Source organism: Manis pentadactyla, chromosome 9 (assembly GCF_030020395.1).
Source record: "Manis pentadactyla isolate mManPen7 chromosome 9, mManPen7.hap1, whole genome shotgun sequence".
Lineage (NCBI taxonomy): Eukaryota > Metazoa > Chordata > Mammalia > Pholidota > Manidae > Manis > Manis pentadactyla.
In genome coordinates, this window is record NC_080027.1 from 41,699,038 (window position 1) to 41,719,996 (window position 20,959).

At 49.1% G+C, this 20,959-nt stretch overlaps 1 protein-coding gene across 1 annotated transcript in view; it reads left to right on the forward strand.

The window, feature by feature from the left end:
* CLPB (ClpB family mitochondrial disaggregase) overlaps positions 1 to 20,069 on the forward strand; it is a 143,238-nt gene extending 123,169 nt beyond the window's left edge. The window contains exons 8-16 of the mRNA XM_036888603.2: positions 4,143 to 4,220; positions 5,395 to 5,450; positions 10,367 to 10,411; positions 10,761 to 10,922; positions 17,707 to 17,863; positions 18,702 to 18,775; positions 18,910 to 19,029; positions 19,239 to 19,343; positions 19,751 to 20,069. Coding sequence (XP_036744498.2) covers positions 4,143 to 4,220; positions 5,395 to 5,450; positions 10,367 to 10,411; positions 10,761 to 10,922; positions 17,707 to 17,863; positions 18,702 to 18,775; positions 18,910 to 19,029; positions 19,239 to 19,343; positions 19,751 to 19,999 — 1,046 coding nt within the window. The 3' untranslated portion in view covers positions 20,000 to 20,069. The remainder of the gene's footprint in view (positions 1 to 4,142; positions 4,221 to 5,394; positions 5,451 to 10,366; positions 10,412 to 10,760; positions 10,923 to 17,706; positions 17,864 to 18,701; positions 18,776 to 18,909; positions 19,030 to 19,238; positions 19,344 to 19,750) is intronic.
* Positions 20,070 to 20,959: the final 890 nt, after the last annotated feature.

Below are 20,959 nucleotides of genomic sequence, written 5' to 3' on the forward strand. Positions count from 1 at the left end.
CTCACTCATCTCTGTAAAATGGAAGTTGAAGTATCTGTTCTTTCCCTCTTGTGATTCCAGAAATACCAAGAGTTAATTCATTTAGTCAGCAAGCATTATACTACTGTCAGGCTATTCCTAAGGATCCCTCAGGAAGTAGAACTCCTAGTACCTGCTACCATGGAATACACAGTCAGATTGGGGCACACCCTCCCCCAGATACAAGGGCACAGGCAGATGAAAACCCTTACGCTGCCCTTCTCTGAACCTCAGTCTCCTCTTCTGTAAAATGGAGGTAATATCTACTTCTTGGTATTATTATAAGGATGAAAGGACATCTGTAAAATACCAAAGTTATAGGTACCACTGCTGTGACTACCATTATTATTATTTTTTTGATATCGTTAATATACAATTACTTGAACAACATTATCGTTGACTAGTCTCCCCCTATTATCAAGTCTCCACCACATACCCCATTACAGTCACTGTCCATCAGCGGACTACCATTATTTTTATTCTTATTATTATTCTACTCTTGCAACTTCTAAAATACTTTCATAGCCATTAACTCATTTCATCTTCATGAGGGCTATTTCATCAGTATGTATATGACTATTCTCACTTCATGAATGTAGAAACTAAGGCTCAAAAGGAATAAGTGTTTTATTCAGAGTCAGTCAACTAGTAAGTGGCAGAGCCAGGACTCTGAACTAGATCCTGTAATTCCTATGCTGTCCACAATATCATCTGATAGATAAACACAGACCAGAGGCTACAGACCCAATTGTTAATGGGGTAGATGGCGGGTGGTGGAGTTAATCAAAAAGGTTGTTACAAGTTTGAAGTTCTAAGATGAGTTTTATGATGGTCTCGTAGTGGTAGACCAGTCCAGGAGAAGGTGTTCTGGTAAGGTGAGATCCCTGCAAGGAGGCACTAGTGGTGGCCTCACACGTGGAGAGCAGCTCAGCCTGCTGGTGCCTCCAGAAATAGGATTGGCCAGGGAAGGGGCTGAGCTGTCTGCTCAGGGGATCCTGAAACCATCTCTAGCTCAGAAAGCAGTGGTCAGGAGACAGTTTGGGAACAGTGGCTCTTGAGGCCATGTATTGAATGGCTGAGTAAGCCCGGACTGAAAGACTACAGAGGGATGGTTTTCCAGGTGAGGCAAGGGTAGGAGGAGGTGCTGGGGAGAGCCAACTCCTTTCTCTAAACTCCTGAAGCACCAGTTCAGGCTCAAGGGCCAGCCCTAGCTGGGGGTAAAACCCAGGGTCTTCATTTATTTACCTGGGTAAACTTGAGCACACTATCTACCTTCTTTATACATGTTTCCTCATCTATTTAATGAGAATCAGGTTCTCTGCCATTTCTGCCTTTGAGGTTCATAACGAGCCTCAAATGAAGTTATGTCTACAGAAGTTCTTTATAGACTGGGAAGTGCTAGCAGAGTAGGTTGCTGCATTTTCTGGTCCACAGTGAAAGCACCAGCAGCTGTGGCCACATCCTGAATGGGCCCGTGGAAGTCTCTTGTCTGTCCCTGCCCCAGCCCGACAGGACCCTCAAGGCTCCTGGTCTTCATCCTCAGCCAACCTGCCAACTACACACCCTGGGGCTTGCCTTCCCAGTCCTTCCTAGCTGCTTCCATTTTTCATTCTGTCGGACTCCATCTGCTTGGCCGTTTTTCTCTTCAGATATTATTAGAAATATCCCGAGTTGTAATTGTTTAATGGTTGGCATTTCGCCTGTTTCACAGGGGGCCCAGATCAAGCCCACCCCAGACTCATGTCCTGGGTCTGCAGAATTGACCAGGGACAGCTGTGCAGTGGAGTCTGCCTGGCATTATAAAGAGCTCTCTCCCAGGTGCATTATTAGAAAAGAAGGGGAAAGATGGCCCCAGGCATAATCCAATTCTACATTCTCCATGGTGTTTTTGAACTGCATAGCCCAGCAGTGTGCAGCTTTCAGTGGGCTGGGAAGCTTCCCTGAAAGAGAAGTCAGGATCAGAATCTTAGGTACATGGCACCTGGGAACCCCATTCTCCACCCTCACCCCCTGTTGGCCCTCTGTTTGAGAGATGCTTTGGCACCTCTGCTCCCCAAATACCTCATGAAGCGTGAACCCAGTTTATGCTCAGCTTCTTTCCAATCTAGATTCTCAATTCAGCTCACTTTTGGAAGAATGTGATTCCTTTCAGATGACCCCTCTCTTACCCCCACCTCTACACATATCCACACAAAGTGTTCACAGGAGTCTAGCCTTTGTCATTTTATAATACCTCCTTCACCAAATATGCACACACACACCCATGAGTTCCTGTTTCTCTCAGACACTGGGGACCTTCTCCGCCAGGCTTGAACTATCCACTTCATCCCCAGTCTGCAGGTACCTGTGAGGCCTGTGGCTTCCTCTGATAGCCAGGCCTTCCAGAGGACCAGCCGGTTAGTTTAGAGACAGTCTGGGACCTAGCCCAGGGGAGAGTCTGGACTCAGGCCCCTCTCAGGGAATGTCTCCTGGGCAGGCAGAGTGGCTGGTCTGATGTCCATTAGGTTGCAAGGTTTCCATGTTTCTGCTGAGGCCAGAACTAACAGTACTTTAGTAGCAGCATCAGAGGTTGGGGTGAGAAAGACCACAGCATAGACCTGAACTCCTAAGGCAGTTCGAGACCTTTTTAATCTTCGATCCCGCCCACAACTACCCATATTTTCGCCTGTCTCTCCACGTCGGTCATGCTGGTCCCCTTTGCCTCTTCAGATCCTGTCCAGCCTCCATAACCTGTCATCAGTCCTACTTCTTTCAAAAAGCCTTCTCTGACCTCTACAGATATTTCTTTGAAACCCAGCCACACAGATTGTACTATACAGTTTAGCATTTAGGATCTTTGCTCCTCAAGACTGGCAGACACATCCCTAAGACCATCAGCCTCCTCTTGGTTGATGTGGTTTCCAGGCCTTGTCCTCTGACATATCTCCCTTTGTTAATTCCCTCCCTGGCACTCTGGAGACCAGAACACACACACTGTTCCATCTGCAGACCCACCTTGATACTGCACAGTGCTCTGTCCCTTCCTGCCACTGACTGCCATGTTTCTATTAATGCAACCCAAATTGATACTTGCTTTTTTAAGCAGCCATATTTGACCAAAAAAAGGAGACAAGTTTAGAGAAGAACAACTCTACGATCACTACCAATCAACTAATCTGCTAGTTGTGTGTTTATGGCAGGTGGCTTTATCTCTTGCCTCAGTTTCCTGTTTAGTATAATGGAGAATGCTTTCCTCTCAGGGTGTTTGTTGAGGCCTTGAGTAATAAAATGGCAATTTTTCCAATTGTGCCTAGCAATAGCATGTTCAATAAGTGACTCTTCTTCTGATGGTTCTGCCTTGTTCCACCCCTGCTCTTGTGCTTGAGTGATGCTTGTGAGCCTGATTCTCCCACTCAGGTAGTTGGGCACTTAATTTCCTCACCTTGAATGATTATATACTTCCTTCTGAAGAGGAGAGCTCAGGTCTCACTCTAGCAGAGCTCAGCCCTCAGAGCTGAACCTAGTACATATCTACCCCATTGAGGCCATGGTTAACGGAGGTGCTGACCAAGTGGCTCACCCTTCTGTGCCCTGAGCACCACACTATCCTTGATTGGCTTCCAGAAAGTGCATTTGACTCTATTTCCAGATAGAAGACCAGACCTTGGTTTCCCCAAATGGAAAAGAGTCCAGAGCTCACACCCCAGATCCCCAAGGGCCTACCGTGGGCTTTTGCCTCTCCCATTTGTACAGGCAGGCTCAGTCTCCCACCAGTGGTGCATAAATGGATGACAAGCCAAGAGCTAAAATTCCTCTCGAACTCTCCTTCAGCAACCCCTGACCCCCTCCACATCCATTCACCGTCCACCCGCCTCTCAGTTTCCCTGGCAACGCTGAGTGCTCATCCTGGAAAACTTTATCCGAAATCTGCTCTGGGCAGCTTTCCAAATCCATGCTAACCTGATTAGGTGTCTCTAGGGACCTTGCCAGCTAATCAGATTAGGCAGCACTAATGGTAGTGAGGACTTTGAGTGGGCGCAGAGCAGTAAAACATATTGTATACTTAGTGATAATTATCCTGCCTTTTGTGTCATTGATTTATCTGCCTCCCTCCCTGTACCCCCATCTTCTGTGTTTGGCCATAGCAATCCGGAGGAAGGAGAATGGCTGGTATGACGAAGAACACCCTCTGGTCTTCCTGTTCTTGGGATCATCTGGAATAGGTAATGGAGCAGATTGGCCAGTGGGGAAGGAGAGCTGGGGAGGCCCCAGCTACTATGGGCCAGGGTCACACTACCCACCTCTGGTTCAACTCCAGCTCCCAGAACAACTGCCTCCAAATTAAAGAATCAGCAAGAGGATCATCTGTTACATTAGGAACAGCTGGAATTATGTCCCTCCCTCTGGAAGCAGTGGTACAGGACCTAATTCACCTGGAGGGCCAGGCTCTTTGGGGCCTGTTAGCCCTGGTCCAGCCACTCTGCATCTCCAGAGGCTGACCTTTAGGAACAATTGAACCACTTCCACTGCCAACCTTACTTAGTACAGCCTGAGACATAACCCTCTAGAAGGATCAAGAAAGCCCCTGATGGCCAGTATCATGCTAAGTGCATAGAAAAATTGGTTGTAGTAAAATGGGTTAGGTATTTTTCTAGCCAGTTGGGCTGGGTTATCTGAGGCATTCTCACAGACCCCACCTCCTCCACCACCTCCCACCATTGTCCTGATGGGGAATTTCACGCATTTGTTTCCTCCTCTTTCCCTCTCAGTATCTTCATGGACCTAGCTTTCCCTTAGATGTAGGGTCCCACCATCTCATCATGATACTATAGAACTTGACTCCCTGTGTGAGACAGTGTCTTCCAAAGGCTTGATCATGCCAAGTGGCCTTTCAGAGCCACCACTTTGGTAGTGTCATTCCTTGTTTATCTTACAAAAAAGGCTGTAAAGCCAAGGAGAGGTGCTCTTTAACCTCTCCCAGCCTCTGTATAATCTGTAGCTTCAGGGCCCAGCTGGATGGAAAGATTATGGGTGTCTAGACAGATGTGATGCAGTGAGCCAGGAAGTCAGATTGCTTCCGGGAGAGGCAAGGTTTGTGCTGGGTGTCAAAGGACAAGTTGGCTCTGCATTATAAGAGTCAGCCTTAGGATGCTTCTGGAGAGAAAAAGCCTTATTCCCTATCCACAGAAAATGAAGATGCAATGCAGACTTTGGTTCTGGTCTCAACTTCACCATTAATTCCCTCATAACTTGGGAGAATTACTGCCTCTCCCTGAGCCTTTACGTTCCCATCCATAAAATATATTATTTCCTACATCCATGCATTTCTAATATTCTTTCATTCCAGGAGATAGTCATATGATCCTAACCCAATGCCTCTCCCTTCCTTCTTACTAGGTAAAACAGAGCTGGCCAAGCAGACTGCCAAGTATATGCACAAAGATGCTAAAAAGGTAAGGCAAGGCCTGGGACCTAGGCCTGATCTGTAGGCCTTGGAGAACTTGCCACTCCTGTTAGTCCAAAACCTCCTTTGCTCCCTGAGACCAACAATAGCCAATCAAAAAGATGGACCCAGGAATCAGGCCTCAGCTCTAACCCCAACTTGGCTGCCAGTTGCTTCAGGAATTTGGGCAAGTTACCCAACCCTTTTGTACCTCAGTTTCTTCATCTATGAAATAGGAAGAATAACGCTTGCTCTGCCTGACTCTTGGGGCACTTGGGAGAACTCAGTGAGATTCATCCATACATTTTCAAGCATCTACTCTGTGCCAGGTATTGTACTAGACCCTGATAATTCAGCATTTTTCAAGATGCTCTCCCTGCCCTGAGGAACTCAGTCATGAGAAGAAACCAGTTTTAGAAACATACCTTTACTGTTCAGCACCATCCAGGCCAAGCTAGAGGGAGTCTTGGGGCCTGTAGGAGAAAACAAGTAGGACTGAGAGGATGTCTGTTGCTTCTTTCCATCATACATGAGCTTTTTAACCTTTCTTATGCTCTAAGCTTGTGAGGTGGTCACTGCCCCCTTTCTCCCATGACTTGAAGCCCTGAATTCTCCATAGGGGAAGACCATCCCCATCCCTTATTTGCTCAGGCTCTGGCTTTCCAAGGCCTGGTCAGTTTGACTTCCTAGGCTGCCAGGATATGCTTCCATGCAGAGAGAAATGTCACAGAGAGCAATCCTTCCAAACATTCTTCTTTCTACCAGCCTTCCCATTGTGGAGGCTGAGGAACCCCAGCCACCACCATAGGTTGCCCACAACCCCAGATGCCCTTGCCTAATGTCTATGGAAAGCCTCCCAGCCAAGGTCATGAAGAATGGCTCAGACCTCTGCTGGCCAAACTGCCTAGGTAGCAGTGTCCCGGCCACCAGTTGTTCTGCTTTTGGCCTGGCTGCAACCTTTGTGAACACCTCGCTGCCATAGAAATAAGGTAGCATGGTTTGTGTCCTCCTGAGCCACATCCATGGTCCCCTTCTGCCTAATAACTGCTGAAGGCTCCATAATGCTGGCTGTCAGTAGCTATGCTCTGCCTTAGCCAAATCCCAAATAGAACACTTGACAGGCAGGCAGGCAAGAAGCAGCACATAGCACACTAATGTGCTTCAACCGAAACAGCGTTTTTAAGACAATTCATCAGGTTGGCAGCAATTGAAACAATTAGCACTCTGGAAAGGGCCATAAAGTAGCAAGACTATTAGGGAAGATGCAGTTACGGGCAGGAACCACCTGATTAGGGATGAAGAATTCTGAGTGGTTTAATTTTAATACTGTCAGAAAGGTTAATATTTAATTACAAATTATAATCTCTTTATCCAAGCTGTCTCAATATGTCTTCATACCCAGTAGAAGAAGAAGGAAAGTTCTGCTAACGTGCTGGTGTAGAAATGAGAAGGGACTTGTTAAAAGACTGAGGATGCAAGTAATTTTTCACTTGGAGCGTCTAAACAAGAGGCAGATTCACACTGGTGCAGAGGGCCCTGAAAGCACGCTGACGGCGTCCTTCCATACCTACCTCACCTAGGAGAAGGAAGGAACGCCAGCACCCTTTGGAGCAGTGGGCTGGGTGGCCAGGGCTCTGGAGCCAGCCGTTCTTTGGCACAGTTTCCAGTTCTGCTTCTTCCTGGCCCTGGCGGCTTGGTTGACCCCTCCAAGTTTCAGCTCCCTTGCCTCAAAGTGAACCTGTCCAGTCCAGTCCTGTGAGTAAGAGTGTCATGAGCATTAAGTGGGAAAATACAGATCGCAGCGAGCTTGGGCTCTAGCACATGGCAGGCAGGTGCCTGATGCCTTGTCTCATATTTTTTTATCACCTCATACTTTCCACAGCACTACCCCATTAACTGTCATTGATCCTGTGAGGAAGATAGCATAGGTGCTAAATTAGACCCACTTTTCAGATGAGAAAACTGAGACCGTACAATATTAAGGGGCCTGTCCAAGGTCTCTTGTTAGGGGAAGAAGTAAAATCAGAATCTAATCTCTCAGCTTCAATATTTGAATCCCTTCTTTCAGTACTGCTGGTCTCATCTGTAATAGGAGTCTGGATTATAAACTTGTCTAGTTGTCCCACATCACACAGGGAGAGAAAGGGCATTAGAAGCCCAATATAACCATGCATATATATTTAATTTTTAAATCAGAAGTGGTGCTATAAAACTCTTACTTGTACCAGTCCTGTGGGTCAACTCATACAGAGTCTGTGCTTAGCATAGACACTTTCTGGCCATGTAACAGGCATGTTTGAGAACTGCTTTCAAATCCGAGAGTCCTGGACTATAAGCGAGCTGTCTACTAGGGTCCTTGATGCCCCCAGGACCCAAGGAGTGTTACATAGGAAGTGCCGTGCACAGGCCCATCACAGAGTAGGGCTAAATGAAATGAGCTCTGGCCTGGGAGTCCATGACTTGAGTTCAAATTCTAGCTTCTAATCCCTAGTCTCCTCATTTGTAAAGAGTCACTAATATCTCTGGACCTGGCTGCCCCACAAGGTTTTGTTTGCACATTCTTACAATTTCTGTATCAGATATATGAGCTTACTTTTCTCTCTTGTTAGCTTCTGCTGTTTCTCACAATTAGAGCAGCTTTGTTAACTTCCATTATTAGGGTTATAATCCTTGAGAAAGAACCTAATGGTGCTCTGTGATGCCATCCTGAAGTAGCATAGCAGAGCCCTAAAGACTTGTGCTTACAGTGGCAGTGTAATGAAGGGACCAAGAGCAAATAAACAAGAGTTGAGTCCAGATGCTTGGGTTCAAACCCCAACTCTAAACTACTCTGTGAGTTGGCTGGTTCTCTGTTTATACAGTTTTCTTATCTGTAAAATGGGTTCAGTGATGGTGCCTGTCTCACTGGATTATTATGAAGGTTAATTGAACTAATGATGTAAAATGCTAAACACCATTCTTGGCACATAGTAAGCAGTCAGTACATACTGGATATTACTCCTCACCCTGAGCTTAAGATTACATAAAACCAAAATTATTCCAGCCAAGAAAATCTAGCCCTGAGACTTACTTGTTCAAAGTTTCTTAGCAAGTAATAGAACTAGGGTGAGAACTGAGATCACCTGACATAAGTAAGCTCTACAACCTACTCCCTGTAGCCTGGGACATTGATTGACCTCTGGGCACAAAGCTCTGAACCCTTCAGATGAAGACTGCCCAGAGCCAGCTGACTGCTGGAGTGGAAACGAGACAGTATAGTGGCTAAGAGCACAGACTCAGAGCCAGATTATCAGGCTTGAGTAACCTCCGGCAAGTTACTTTTATCCGTAACTCAGTTTTCTCATATGTAAGGCGGGGTGATAATAGTACTTACCTCATAGGCTGTACATGCTCTGAGTCCTTTATAGCTTGCTTGCATTGCCTGACACATAGCCAGCATCCAGGGACTGTCAACTACTATCGTCAGATGCTCATCATGTGGCTTCCAGCCCATTGCTCCCACTCGGCAGCACTCCCAGCCTTCCCATGTCCATCCTCCCACCCTTCCTGAGCCGTTTCTCTTGGCTGAGCTGTCTGGGCCCTCTGAAAATGCTTGCTGGCTAATGCCCCATGGGCTTCAAAGCAGTGATCAGCCCCATGTGGCTGTAATAACTTCTCCCAGCCCTTTCCCACTTCTTGGGTCAGGATCTCTCCTCAGGCCCCTGGTAAGACAGGGAGAGGGAACAAGGGCCTGTATTACATAGAAAGAAACTGCAATTCAAAAGGGGGAGGCAGCAAGGCCACACAGACAAGCAGCAGAACTAGGCCTGGAGGCCGAAGCCCCCTGGCTGCCACCCCAAGGCTCTTTCTGCCACCCTGTACCTCAGGTGCAGAGTAACAGGACAGAGAAAAAAATCAGAAGTACAGCTGAGCTAGAATGTGGCCTGGATTTCAGACAAAGCTGCCACCCTCTCAGGGTCTTGGCACCCATAATCCCCATCCCCCAGGAGAAGCATGTTCAGTGGGTACACTTAGATGAAAGTATGTGCTAGTAAGAGAAGCCTGGGGAAACTGAGGGGAACCCTGGTCTGGTTGGAGAGAGAGGGCACCTGGGAATGCCCTAACAACTGCCTAAATCCTGCTTTCTTCTTGAAGAGTAGGCACCCTGCTCTGTGTTAACTCACAAATCCTGTACCACCTGATGTTCTCTTCCCCAGAGGCTAATCATGGTCAGGTCTCAGCCCAGAGGGCCACTTCCCTGGCAGTTACCCCTCGGCCCAATAGTGGAGAGAGAAGGTCTGCACGCCACGTATGGATAGCTTCTAAATGAAATTGAAGAAATGTAAATAAATTAAAAGATTTATTAGTTTAAAAGAAAAGTAAACTAAGACAAAGGGGCATATACCCACACTGACTTGCAAAGGTGAGGGCACCATAAGGCTGTCTGGCTATTTGTTGCTCCCGCCATCTCATCACAGTCCATGCTGATTGTGACTGACTGTCCATGTCTGCCTGCTCTGCTTGATGGGTGCTCCTCATCACCATTACAGCTCCAATGCCCAGCACATACAGGATGCCCGCAGGAAATGTGGGGTGGATGGATGGATGGGAGGGGGGTGGTGGAGTGTGGGTAGGTGGACCAGAGGGTGGGTGGGTGGCTAATGTGGCAATCAGACCAGTAGAAGCCTGAAAAAAGCCATTCTGAGCCAGACGTAGAAGGGCAGGAACATGACTTGGGTTTATTAAGGTAGGGAACAAAGGAATCATGTAGGGGATGAGTGGACAGAAAAGGAGGCAAGGAGCAAGAAAAAATACCTCATAAGAATAGGACAGAAGATCTTGGGTTGGTGTGGTCTGAAAGTATAGGGTGTATTTGAGATACTCGCCTCCTTGACCCTTCCCTCTCCCTTCCTGCCTCCAAATAGACTCCTGCTTGTTTCCGCACAGGGCTTCATCAGGCTGGACATGTCTGAGTTCCAGGAGAGGCATGAGGTAAGAGTCTGGTGAAGCGTGGTTGGAAGGGCCTGTCAATTAGCATGACTGCCTGGGTGCTTTGATGTGACTTGTCACCTGGGCCTGAGCCTGAGATAATTCCAGTAGGCTTGGGATTTGCCCTTTCATGGCATATTGTACAACAGGATCACTGATCTGTTTTGCATAGGATTTGCTCTGAAGAATAACATCACATCACAGGGTAGTCCTGCCACCTGAGGAGAGAGCTCTGATGTCCTTGTTGAGACAAGTGGTCTTAACAGTGTATAAAGCCATCTTCCTTCGCATGCCCATATTGGGAAATAAAAGCATAGACAGGCCTTCCCAGTATGTTTCCTTCCTCCTCCAGGTGGCCAAGTTTATTGGGTCCCCTCCAGGCTACATTGGCCACGAGGAGGGTGGCCAGCTGACCAAGAAGCTGAAGCAGTGCCCCAATGCAGTGGTGCTCTTCGATGAGGTGGATAAGGCCCATCCAGATGTCCTCACCGTCATGCTGCAGCTGTTTGATGAGGTGAGAATCAGCATGGGTCAGGATGGAGTGGGAAACACCTGGATGTGGGGGGCGACTGTGGACAGCAGGAACCAAGGGCCCAGAGGCCTCTGATGGTTCTCAACTTGCTGCTCCCACATTACATTCAGTCACTTAGCAGGTCTGGCTTTGCCCCCTCTCTGGACCAGGGCAGCCCAGGCTGGACTTTAGGGAAAGATCACCACTGCCCTAGAGCTGAAATTTCATTACTTCCCAGGCTTCCTTCTAGAGAGACTGAAGTGGAGCAGAGATGCCAGGAGAGAGAGACCTGAATTTTTAGTTCTAGCTCTGCTCCATTTCTAGGCGTCAAGGACCCCATGTGACAAACAAGGAGGCTAGATCCAACGTAAACTCCCAAGAACCTTTCTGGTTCATGGAGCTCTTTTTTTCTGAGGAGCTCCAGGCCCATCACAAACTAGACAGTCCCCCTACGCGTGGGGTGGGCTCTAGTTAAAAAAAGAAACTTCCCTTTTATTTGGCACATTCTATGTACTAGGCTTATGCTAAAAACTTTACAGATGTTATTGCTAAGCATCACAATAGTCAGGCAACGTAGAAACTATCTCATTTTTTTTCTTTCTTTTTATTAAGGTATTATTGATATTCACTCTTATGAAGGTTTCACATGAAAAATCAATGTGGTTACTACATTCACCCATATTATCAAGTCCCCACCCATAGCCCATTGCAGTCACTGTCCATCAGTGTACTAAGATGCCACAGATTCACTATGTGCCTTCTCTGTGCTACACTGTCTTCCCCGTGACCCCCCCACATCATGTGTACTAAACTTAATACCCCTCAATCCCCTTCTCCCTTCCTTCCCACCCACCCTCCCACACCCCTTTGGTAACTGCTAGTCCCTTCTTGGAGTCTGTGAGTCTGCTGCTGTTTTGTTCCTTCAGTTTTGCTTCATTGTTATACTCCACAAGTGAGGGAAATCATTTGGCACTTGGCTTTCTCTGCCTGGCTTATTTCACTGAGCATAATATCCTCCGGCTCCATCCATGTCGTTGTAAATGGTAGGATTTGAGAAGCTATCTCATTTTTTACAGAAGAAGAAACCAAGGTTCAGAGAGGTTCAAGTGAAGGCCACAGAGCCGCTATGTGAAGGAGCCAAGATTGGGCTCCAGATACAGCTGATCCCAGAGTCCTCCCCTGCTGTACCATTCATTCTAAGCAGGGGAGGGAGAACTTATGATCATGGGAGGGATTGACCTTCCCCTTCCCCAGCGGCCCTGCAGAACCAGGGATGATGCTTCTCTTCTGCTTCTGTACAGGAGCTATATTAATGCATGACCAAATAGAATGCAGCCCACCTTTCCACTTAGCCCCCTCCAGGCCTGGGAAAGCAGGAAGGGATTTTGCTTCCCATGTGACAAGGGCACTAGATGAGGTGTTCTCCGGATCAAATAGCACACTCAGTACCAAGCCAGGAAGACCCAGGTCCAAATATGCCCACAGCTGCCCATCACCCTCCCAACATGGCCCAACATCCTTGCCCCTGCCTTGGTTTTGTCACTGTCTTCCTAGCCCCTCAGCTGCTCTCTGTGCCCAGACTTCCACTGAGGAGTGAAGACCAGTCCTTCAAAGGTCACATACTTATTTTCCCCTAGCTGTGCTCTGATACCTCCACTGCATTCCAGTCTCTTGATGGAATTCAAGTACATAGCTACAGCCCAGGCCTAAACTTGCTTTCTGGGCACTCCCTGCCTAGTAGACAGAGAGAAAGGAGATGTGATAATAGTTAACATTTTTGTACTTTATATGCCAGGCACTGTTCTAAAAAATTTACTTGTCAACTTAATCTTCTCAACAACTCCATAAAGATAGTTGTTCTTATTATTGCCTCCATCCAACAGATTTGGAAACTGGAAGTAGACAAGTAATTTGCCTACAGTCACACAGCTGGGAAGAGGGAATCCAGGATTTGAATGCAGCCCGGCTTCAGATCCTGCAGCTTAAGTAATAATTACCATGTAGCCAGGGCCAAAAGAGAAGTAGATCTTCAGTGAAGCATTCATAGGAAGGGAGGACCGAGCTCAGGGAGAGGGAGCACAGCAACCTGTTTGGCCTCTGATGTCCCTGGAGAAGTACCTCTGATGACCTCATAGCCCAGAAAGAGGAAAGGCAATTGTGGCCTGAAATATAACCCACTCCACCTGGAAGATCTTGCCGCCCCACGGGTAAGCTCTGTCCACCCCTCCGCTGCTGCTGTCACTCCACTGACTGCCTTTTGGGAGCTGATAATAATTCCTTCCTGCAGCACCCCCCAGCCTCCTGCAGTTTGTGAGGTTTATGTTCTTGGTTCCATTGACCAAAGCTGCCATCTGTGATTGCTTGGCCATTGCTTTTTATTTAAATACTCCTTGAGGACAGCAATCTTACTCCAACCATTCCTGGAGCCCACAAAGTCAGGGGAAATGCTCTGTTGACTAGTTTAATTCAACAGTAATTCAGCAAACCTTCGAAGGATGAGTAAGTGTTTGCTAGGTGAACAGGGTGGAGAAGACCCAGCAGCCAGTGCCTCAGGAGCAGAAACATACAGGCATGGGGCAGCCTCGTATATCCAGAGAAGTACAGCTGTCTAGTTCTCCTCAAATGCAGAGAGAAAGTGAGAATAGAGCAGTGGAGATGAGTGGGTAAGGTATGTAGAGGCCAGCTAAAGTGTGAGGCCAAGGAGTATGGATTTATTTTGTAGATCATAAGGAACCTTTGAAGATTTTAAGCAAGAAAGAAATCTGGCCAGGTTTTCACTTTATAAAGACCCTGTAGGACACCAGTTAGGATGGCCAGTATCGAAAAGACTAAGAACAACAGATGCTGGTGAGGGTGTGGAGAAAGGGGAACCCTCCTACACTGTTGGTGGGAATGTAAGTTAGTTCAACCATTATGGAAAGCAATATGGAGGTTCCTCAAAAAACTAAAAATAGAAATACCATTTGACCCAGGAATTCCACTCCTAGGAATTTACTCAAAGAATATAGTTTCTCAGATTCAAAAAGACATATGCTCCCCTATGCTTATTGCAGCACTATCTACAATAGCCAAGATATGGAAGCAACCTAAGTGTCCATCAGTAGATGAAGGATAAAGAAGAGGTGGTACATATACGCAATGGAATACTATTCAGCCATAAGAAAGAAACAAATCCTACCATTTGCAACAACATGGATGGAGCTGGAGGATATTATGCTCAGTGAAATAAGCAAGGCAGAAAAAGACAAGTGCCAAATGATTCCCTCATTTGTGGAGTATAAGAACAAAGCAAAACTGAAGGAACAAAACAGCAGCAGACTCACAGACTCCAAGAAGGGACTAGCGGTTACCAAAGGGGAGGGGTCGGGGAGGGCGGGTGGAGAGGGAGAGAGAAGGGGACTGAGAGGTATTATGATTGATACACATGGTGTTGGGGGTATCATGGGGAAGACTAGACAAGTAGGGACTCTGTGGCATCTTACTATACTGTTGGGCAGTGACTACACTGGGGTATGGGGGGGATATGATAACGTGGGTGAATGTAGTAACCACATTGTTTTTTCATGTCATAAGAGTGTATATCAATAATACCTTAATAAAAAAAATTTAATGTAAAAAAAGAGATCCTGTAGGCAGTGGTGAGAGAATGGCCTGGAAGGAAGAAGCAGCAGCGAGAAGACTGTTGAAGAGTCCAGGCTAGAGCTGAGGAGGCCTGCTTGAAAGCAGAGCTGTGGGATGAGGACAGCCGCCAGAAGGTGGGCTGTGCAGGGTGCAGTGACTGCATGGACGGGGGCAGGTGCCAAGGATGAGCAGCCTCAGGATTTCTGGCCTGGGTGATTGGACCACCAGCTACTGCTGCCATCAGCTAAGGCCAGAAATGCAGGAGGATGAGCAGCAGATTGTGTAGGAAGGTGAGGAGCAGAGATTTGGAATTGTTGAAAATGAGATGCCTGAGGGACAACCAAGAAGGAGACGCTGAGAGGCCGCTCACCAGGTCTGCAGCCTAGGAGAGGTCTGGACTGGGAGTAGAGACTTGGGAACAGAGAGGGTAACAGAAGTCAAAGGAAGACTTGTTAGCTGGGGAGAGATGGTGTGCAAAGAAGACAGAGCTAAAACAGCCTTGCAGAGTGAGCCTATCAGCAAAGAGTCAAAGAGGAAATTGCCAGAGAGATAATAGGCAAACCGAGAGAATGTGGTTCAGTGTGGGGCAGAAGGAACACAGAACAGAGTCCCTGCTTCGATGTTCATGAATGAGTAGGGAATCAGGCAGCAGAACGCATTTCAGCCCACTGCAGTGAGGGCTGTGTCAGGATAAGCAGCAAGTACCTGAACTTTTAAGGGCACCTGGTCCAGCCTTGGGGTGTAACAGAAGTCCCCCATTCCCACCCAGCTCAGCTTTCCCAAGCCTGTACCCAGGAAGGCAGGAGCCCCAGCACTGTCACCAAAACACCGAGCAGGACTAATGCTGGTCACTTCCCGGCTCACCCACAGCCTGAAAGACTGGCCCCCAGGGAACCCTCCCTTCAAGGATGGAAGCAGTGGGAAAGCAGCCCCTGTATCTTGGGGACAGCACGTATGCCTCACCCAGGATTTCTGCACTCCTCTTTCCCTGCCTTGAGGTGGGAAAGGCAAGGCCAGGATGCCAGGACATTCTTGAGCTTTTGCCCTTAGCTCTCTGCTTATGGGTTACAACATACCACAGTCTCCTGAATGCAGTTCTGGTTTTGCATGTGTGATGTGCCCAAGTGTGTGCATGTGACACTGCGTGTTTGCAGAGCTCATCCCTGAGAACTGAGTACACACACTGCTCTACTGGCCGGAGCAATAACCAGTGGCAATTTCATTCCAAGAGATCAGAGCTCTGCTTATAACTGGGCCTGAGGATGGGTCCCAGGTGGGTATGGAACACAGGTGCAATGTATGAATGACCCAGAGGGTGACTTTCACAGTGTTCATGCCTCCTTCTCCTCAGACTCCTTGGCAATAAAGATGTGTCCCAAGGAGGTGGCTGTCAGTGTCCCACCTCCCAGCTCAGGGTCAGCCTTACCTCTCAAACCCGTGCAGCAGCAGACCAGCCTTGGCCGTCAGAGGCAAAAGAACACTGCCACTGCATTAGCTTGAGAAGCAAAGGCTGGCCCTGAGTCAGGCCCACACCACCAGGAAGAGGGACATGCTTGAAGGGGATTGGTTAGAGGCTGAGGCTGGGGCAGACAGAGCCTACCGGCTGAGGTCAGTGACCAATCCCCCGAGCCATGTTCTCTGGCCTGGCAGGAGCTGTGCTTTGTCTGCAGCCCAGAGGACTTCCCCGGTAGGTCTCCCTCTCCCCAAACCTGACCCAGTTGCTTCTCTCCAGTGAGGACCAAAGGGTGCAAACTGAATTTAGCAGAACTCTGAGAAAATTTTATTTATGGAAAGAAAATTAGACAAAGCCTCATTTATCCAGCACTGTTCATATCACCTCAGTAGCACAGTGCAGAGGAAAGGGCATGGGCTCTGGGGGCACAGTTTGGGTCTCAGCTCTGTTATTTTCCAGCTATGAAACTGGAATGAGTTATTTAACCCCTCTGGGCCTCTGTTTCTTTGTAGGGGTTGTGAGGATTCAGGAATTTAGCAAGGACATACTGAACAACTCTTTGCTATGACTTAACACTGTTCTAGGACCCAGCGGGAACAAGACCCAGCCTCTGCCCTCCTGGAATAACCATCTAGTGGGCAGAGTGCAGTGGTGCCCAGAAGGCACGAAGCAGGGCACCCGTGCTGGCTACGTCCACTGCTGCCCCAGCAGGCCTCTCAGTGAGGCCCTGAGCCTGGCCCTTGTCCTAACTGTAGAGTGCCATCTACAGTGATGGTCTGAGGTGTGCTGAGTGGTTGGAGCTCCTTGCCCTTGAATTGAATGGCCCCTGACAGCTATGCTTTTTTCAGTTCTTTTGTCTCTTCCCTCTGCTGTTGCCCCTTTTCTCTTTCAGTAGTGTGTCTGTCTCTGGTATAGATGCTTTCATCTGTGTCACCTCTTGAAAGAGCTGTAGATTCCAAGGAAAATTCCTAAGCTGTTTGAAGAAGGAGACTTATTTTCTGTACCTCTATGTCAGACCAAAGGATGGCTTTAAAGATGGAGAGATTTTATGTTTTAATTCATTTCAGTCATTTTGTTGCAACAAATATATATTAAGTGGCTGCTACAGTAATTACAGTTGAGAACATTTGCAGAGTTTGGTTAATTAAGGATCTTTCACCAAAATGACTGTAGGTAGCCCTTACAGTGACCCTGGAAAATACCCTCCTATGAACCTGTACATATGAAGTGTGGGCTTCCCCTCATCATGGCACTTAACCCACTGAGTTGTCATTGCTGGTTTCCTGAGTGTCACTCCTGCTCTAGACCAGGAACGTGTTGAAGGTTCAGCCAGTCCCCGTGCGCCCACACAGAGCCTGGCTGAGAGTGGGCCTCCAAGAAAGTGTACTGGATGGGTGCATGTGTGGTCAGTCAGCCTGACTTCCGGGGTGCCAGGGATATATCGGGTGCCTGACTGATGACAGACAGCAGGGGCAGCCTTGCCTGGGGGCCCTCACAAAAGGTGGAGCAGTTACAGCCCAGGGCAGTGAGCCCTGCAGCTGTGTGAGAACCACGCTAAGAGAGCCCAGAGTCACCCACCTGTCACCCAAGGGACCCACCTGTCACCAAGGACTGAGCAGCTGGCTCAGCCAGGGACGAGGGGGGCACAGAGAGACCGCCCTCAAGACTACCCAGGCTTGCAGCTCCCTGACTGTGCTTACTGCTCCTTCCTAGGGCCGACTGACAGACGGAAAAGGGAAGACCATCGACTGCAAGGACGCCATCTTCATCATGACCTCCAATGTGGCCAGTGACGAGATTGCACAGCACGCCCTACAGCTGAGGCAGGAAGCGCTGGAGATGAGCCATAACCGTATTGCCGAGAACCTTGGTATGGCACATGGCTCAAGCTGTCTGGATAGCTGGGCGAGTGCCCAGACCACCAGCACATCTCCTGTGGGCTAGGATGGCACTGGGGTCTCAGGCCCAGGGGAGGGTCCTGGTGGGCAGCTGTGTCCAGCAGCTGACGCTGACCAAGCACCAGACCGGATAGTGGAGGGAGGAAGACAGAGACAGTGCCCCACTTCCTCGAGAGAGCCCCAGTCCCTTGCGTGACAGGTGGGTTCCAGACAGAGCAGTGGACAGAGCCACCCTGGGGTGAGGGGTCTGGAAGAGACCAGGGCCTCAGGGTACTAAAGAAGATAAACATTCAAAAGGTAAAAATACTTCGGAGCAATGAGGGCACAGCAGATCAGAAACTCTATAGACATGGCCACTTTCAGCCAGGGAGGCTTCCTGTGTAGGTACCAGAAGAGTGGCCCTGGAGAGAGCCAGACAGGAGGGGCATTTCAGGCAGGAGGTCACGTCTGTCATCTTTCTATCTGGAAGTGAACCCTCCAGCCGCCTTCTCCCAAGTTAGAACTCAGTCTTGGTCCTTACTGTTCCTCTCCGCTCCCCTCCCTCACACACCTCCTACCCTAAGGAACCCCAGGCTCTGGTAGCTGTAGCACATGGGAGCCCGAAGGGCCTCAGAAGGTGCCCAGGGCCGTCCTCTCATTGTTTAGGTGAAGAGACCTTGTCAAGGCCCAGAGAGCCTGAGACCTTGGCCGGGGTCACACAGACTGTCAGGGGCAGGACCAGATCTCTTTTCGTGGATAACGCCAAGAGGCAGACACAGTCCCAAAGCTCCCTAAATGTGGGGAGTAGGCAACATGATTCTGTCTCCACAGGGGATGTCCAGATCAGTGACAAAATCACCATTTCAAAGAACTTCAAGGAGAATGTCATTCGCCCCATCCTTAAAGTAAGAAGCCTTTGTCCCTCCTGCTGGAGCCTTAGGCGAGGGTGTCCCCTTAGCCACCCTAAATATATGGAGATCCCTTCTGTCTTCCCCTTGGGGGCCGCAGAGCTCGCCCCACCCCTAACCTGGCCCTGCAGGCTCACTTCCGGAGGGATGAGTTTCTGGGACGAATCAACGAGATCGTCTACTTCCTCCCCTTCTGCCACGCGGAGCTCATCCAGCTGGTCAACAAAGAACTGAACTTCTGGGCCAAGAGAGTAAGAGCAGGGACTCACCGTGGTTGGGGATGGGCCGTATGCCCACTGGGCTGGGTGTGCACCCCACATACCAAGGTGAAGCACAGTGGTGTGGGCCAGTGGCCCCAGGGGGCACACAGGTGCTCACAGGCCCAGGCCTCAAGCCAGAGTGGTGAGAGATGGAAAGCACTGGGCCACATGTAGATATGCCCTTATCTGACCTGTCTCAGGCCAAGCAAAGGCACAACATCACCCTGCTGTGGGACCGCGAGGTGGCAGATGTGTTGGTTGACGGCTACAATGTGCACTATGGCGCCCGCTCCATCAAGCATGAGGTGAGCGCAGGAGCCTGAGAGAAGTTAGGCCCCTCCATACCTCCCTTCCAGGTGCCTCCAGACCCAGTCCTTGGGCTCCCTGCCTGGGATAGTCTGTACCCAGAGCAGATGCCTCTTCTTAACCCAAACCACAAGATGACCAAATAAAAGCCCTGTCCTAGAGGGTAACTGAGTGTGAACCCCGACCAGGAGTGGGGAACTAAGTTGGGAATCTCAGAAACTGACATTATTGGGTCTTTAGCACAGTCCGGCAAGCTATGTGTTGTTAGCCCCGCTTTGCAGATGAGAAAACTAAGGCTCAGAGATGTCTGACTTGCCTAACAATAAGTGATAGAGCCTGGCCTCCAGGCTCAGGACATGGGCTGGCCCAGGCCATGGTATGATGACACTTTACCTGCCACCTGCAGGTGGAACGCCGCGTGGTGAACCAGCTGGCAGCTGCCTATGAACAGGACCTGCTGCCTGGGGGCTGTACTCTGCGCATTACCGTGGATGACTCAGACAAGCAGCTACTCAAAAGCCCTGAACTGCCCTTGCTGCAGGCTGAGAAGCGTGCACCCAAGCTGCGGCTGGAGATCGTCGATAAGGACAGCAAGACCCGCAAGCTGGACATTCAGGCACCACTACACCCTAAAAAGGTGTGCCACACCCTCTAGCTTCTACCTACCTGCCCATACCTGCCCTCAGTATCCAATAAAGGCCCTGTGGCTGTGGCACGGCAACTGACCTATCTTCCCCTCATGCTTCCTCCTCCTCTCCATCCAGCCTCAGGCCTGCTTACCTCCTCAGCCCCGAAGGCCCAAGCAGCAGTTTTGCCCTCCTCTGACTCCTTTATTGCAGGCCCAAAACATGCTAATAAGTCTCTGGGAGCAGAGCTGCCTCCCCACCGATTAAGGCAGGGAGGAGAGGGCAGTCCCTTGTATCTGTCCTGCAGCATGATCCCCACGCTCCATAGTCTCTGAAAATTTGCCATGTTCCCAGAAGGTTCAGAAGTATAGCACCTAAGAACATAACTGACTGGGAGAACACAGGGACCAGTCTGTGACCTGCCATGCTTGCTGGCCCTCGTGCATCTGAGTCCCCAGAATGTGTCCACAGAGAATGGAGAAATGCAGAGGCCTGCATGCAGAGATTCTGCTTGAGGCTATGGCTTCCTCTTTTTCATACCCTAAAATTCTAAGGGGAAGGGACCCATAGAACCCTTTTCCCCTTCCACTGCCATATCATAGCTACTGTTCTTCCTCACCCACATGTTCTGGGATCAGGCCAGACCAAGTTTCTCCAGCCTTGGAACTAGGCTGGTGGTCAGAGACCTCTGTGAGGGAGACTGACTGGGTCACTCCCCTGCCCTACTCTGGGACTGGATAATAGTATCAAATGACCAAGCAAGTTCAGCTCTACAGGGCCTCCTTCAGGATGCCAAAAACATACACTCTGGGGAGCTGTAGGGGGACAGATCATGGGGTCAGGCTTTGCCCAAGTGGCCATGGAGTGTGCCTCAGCCCTGTCTATACTATTGTCCCAGCTGAGTTAGCCTGGAATAAACAGCTGCCCCATGCAGTCCATATCAAGTCACAAAGCAGAGGATCTGCGTTCCATCCCCCAGGGCATTCCAC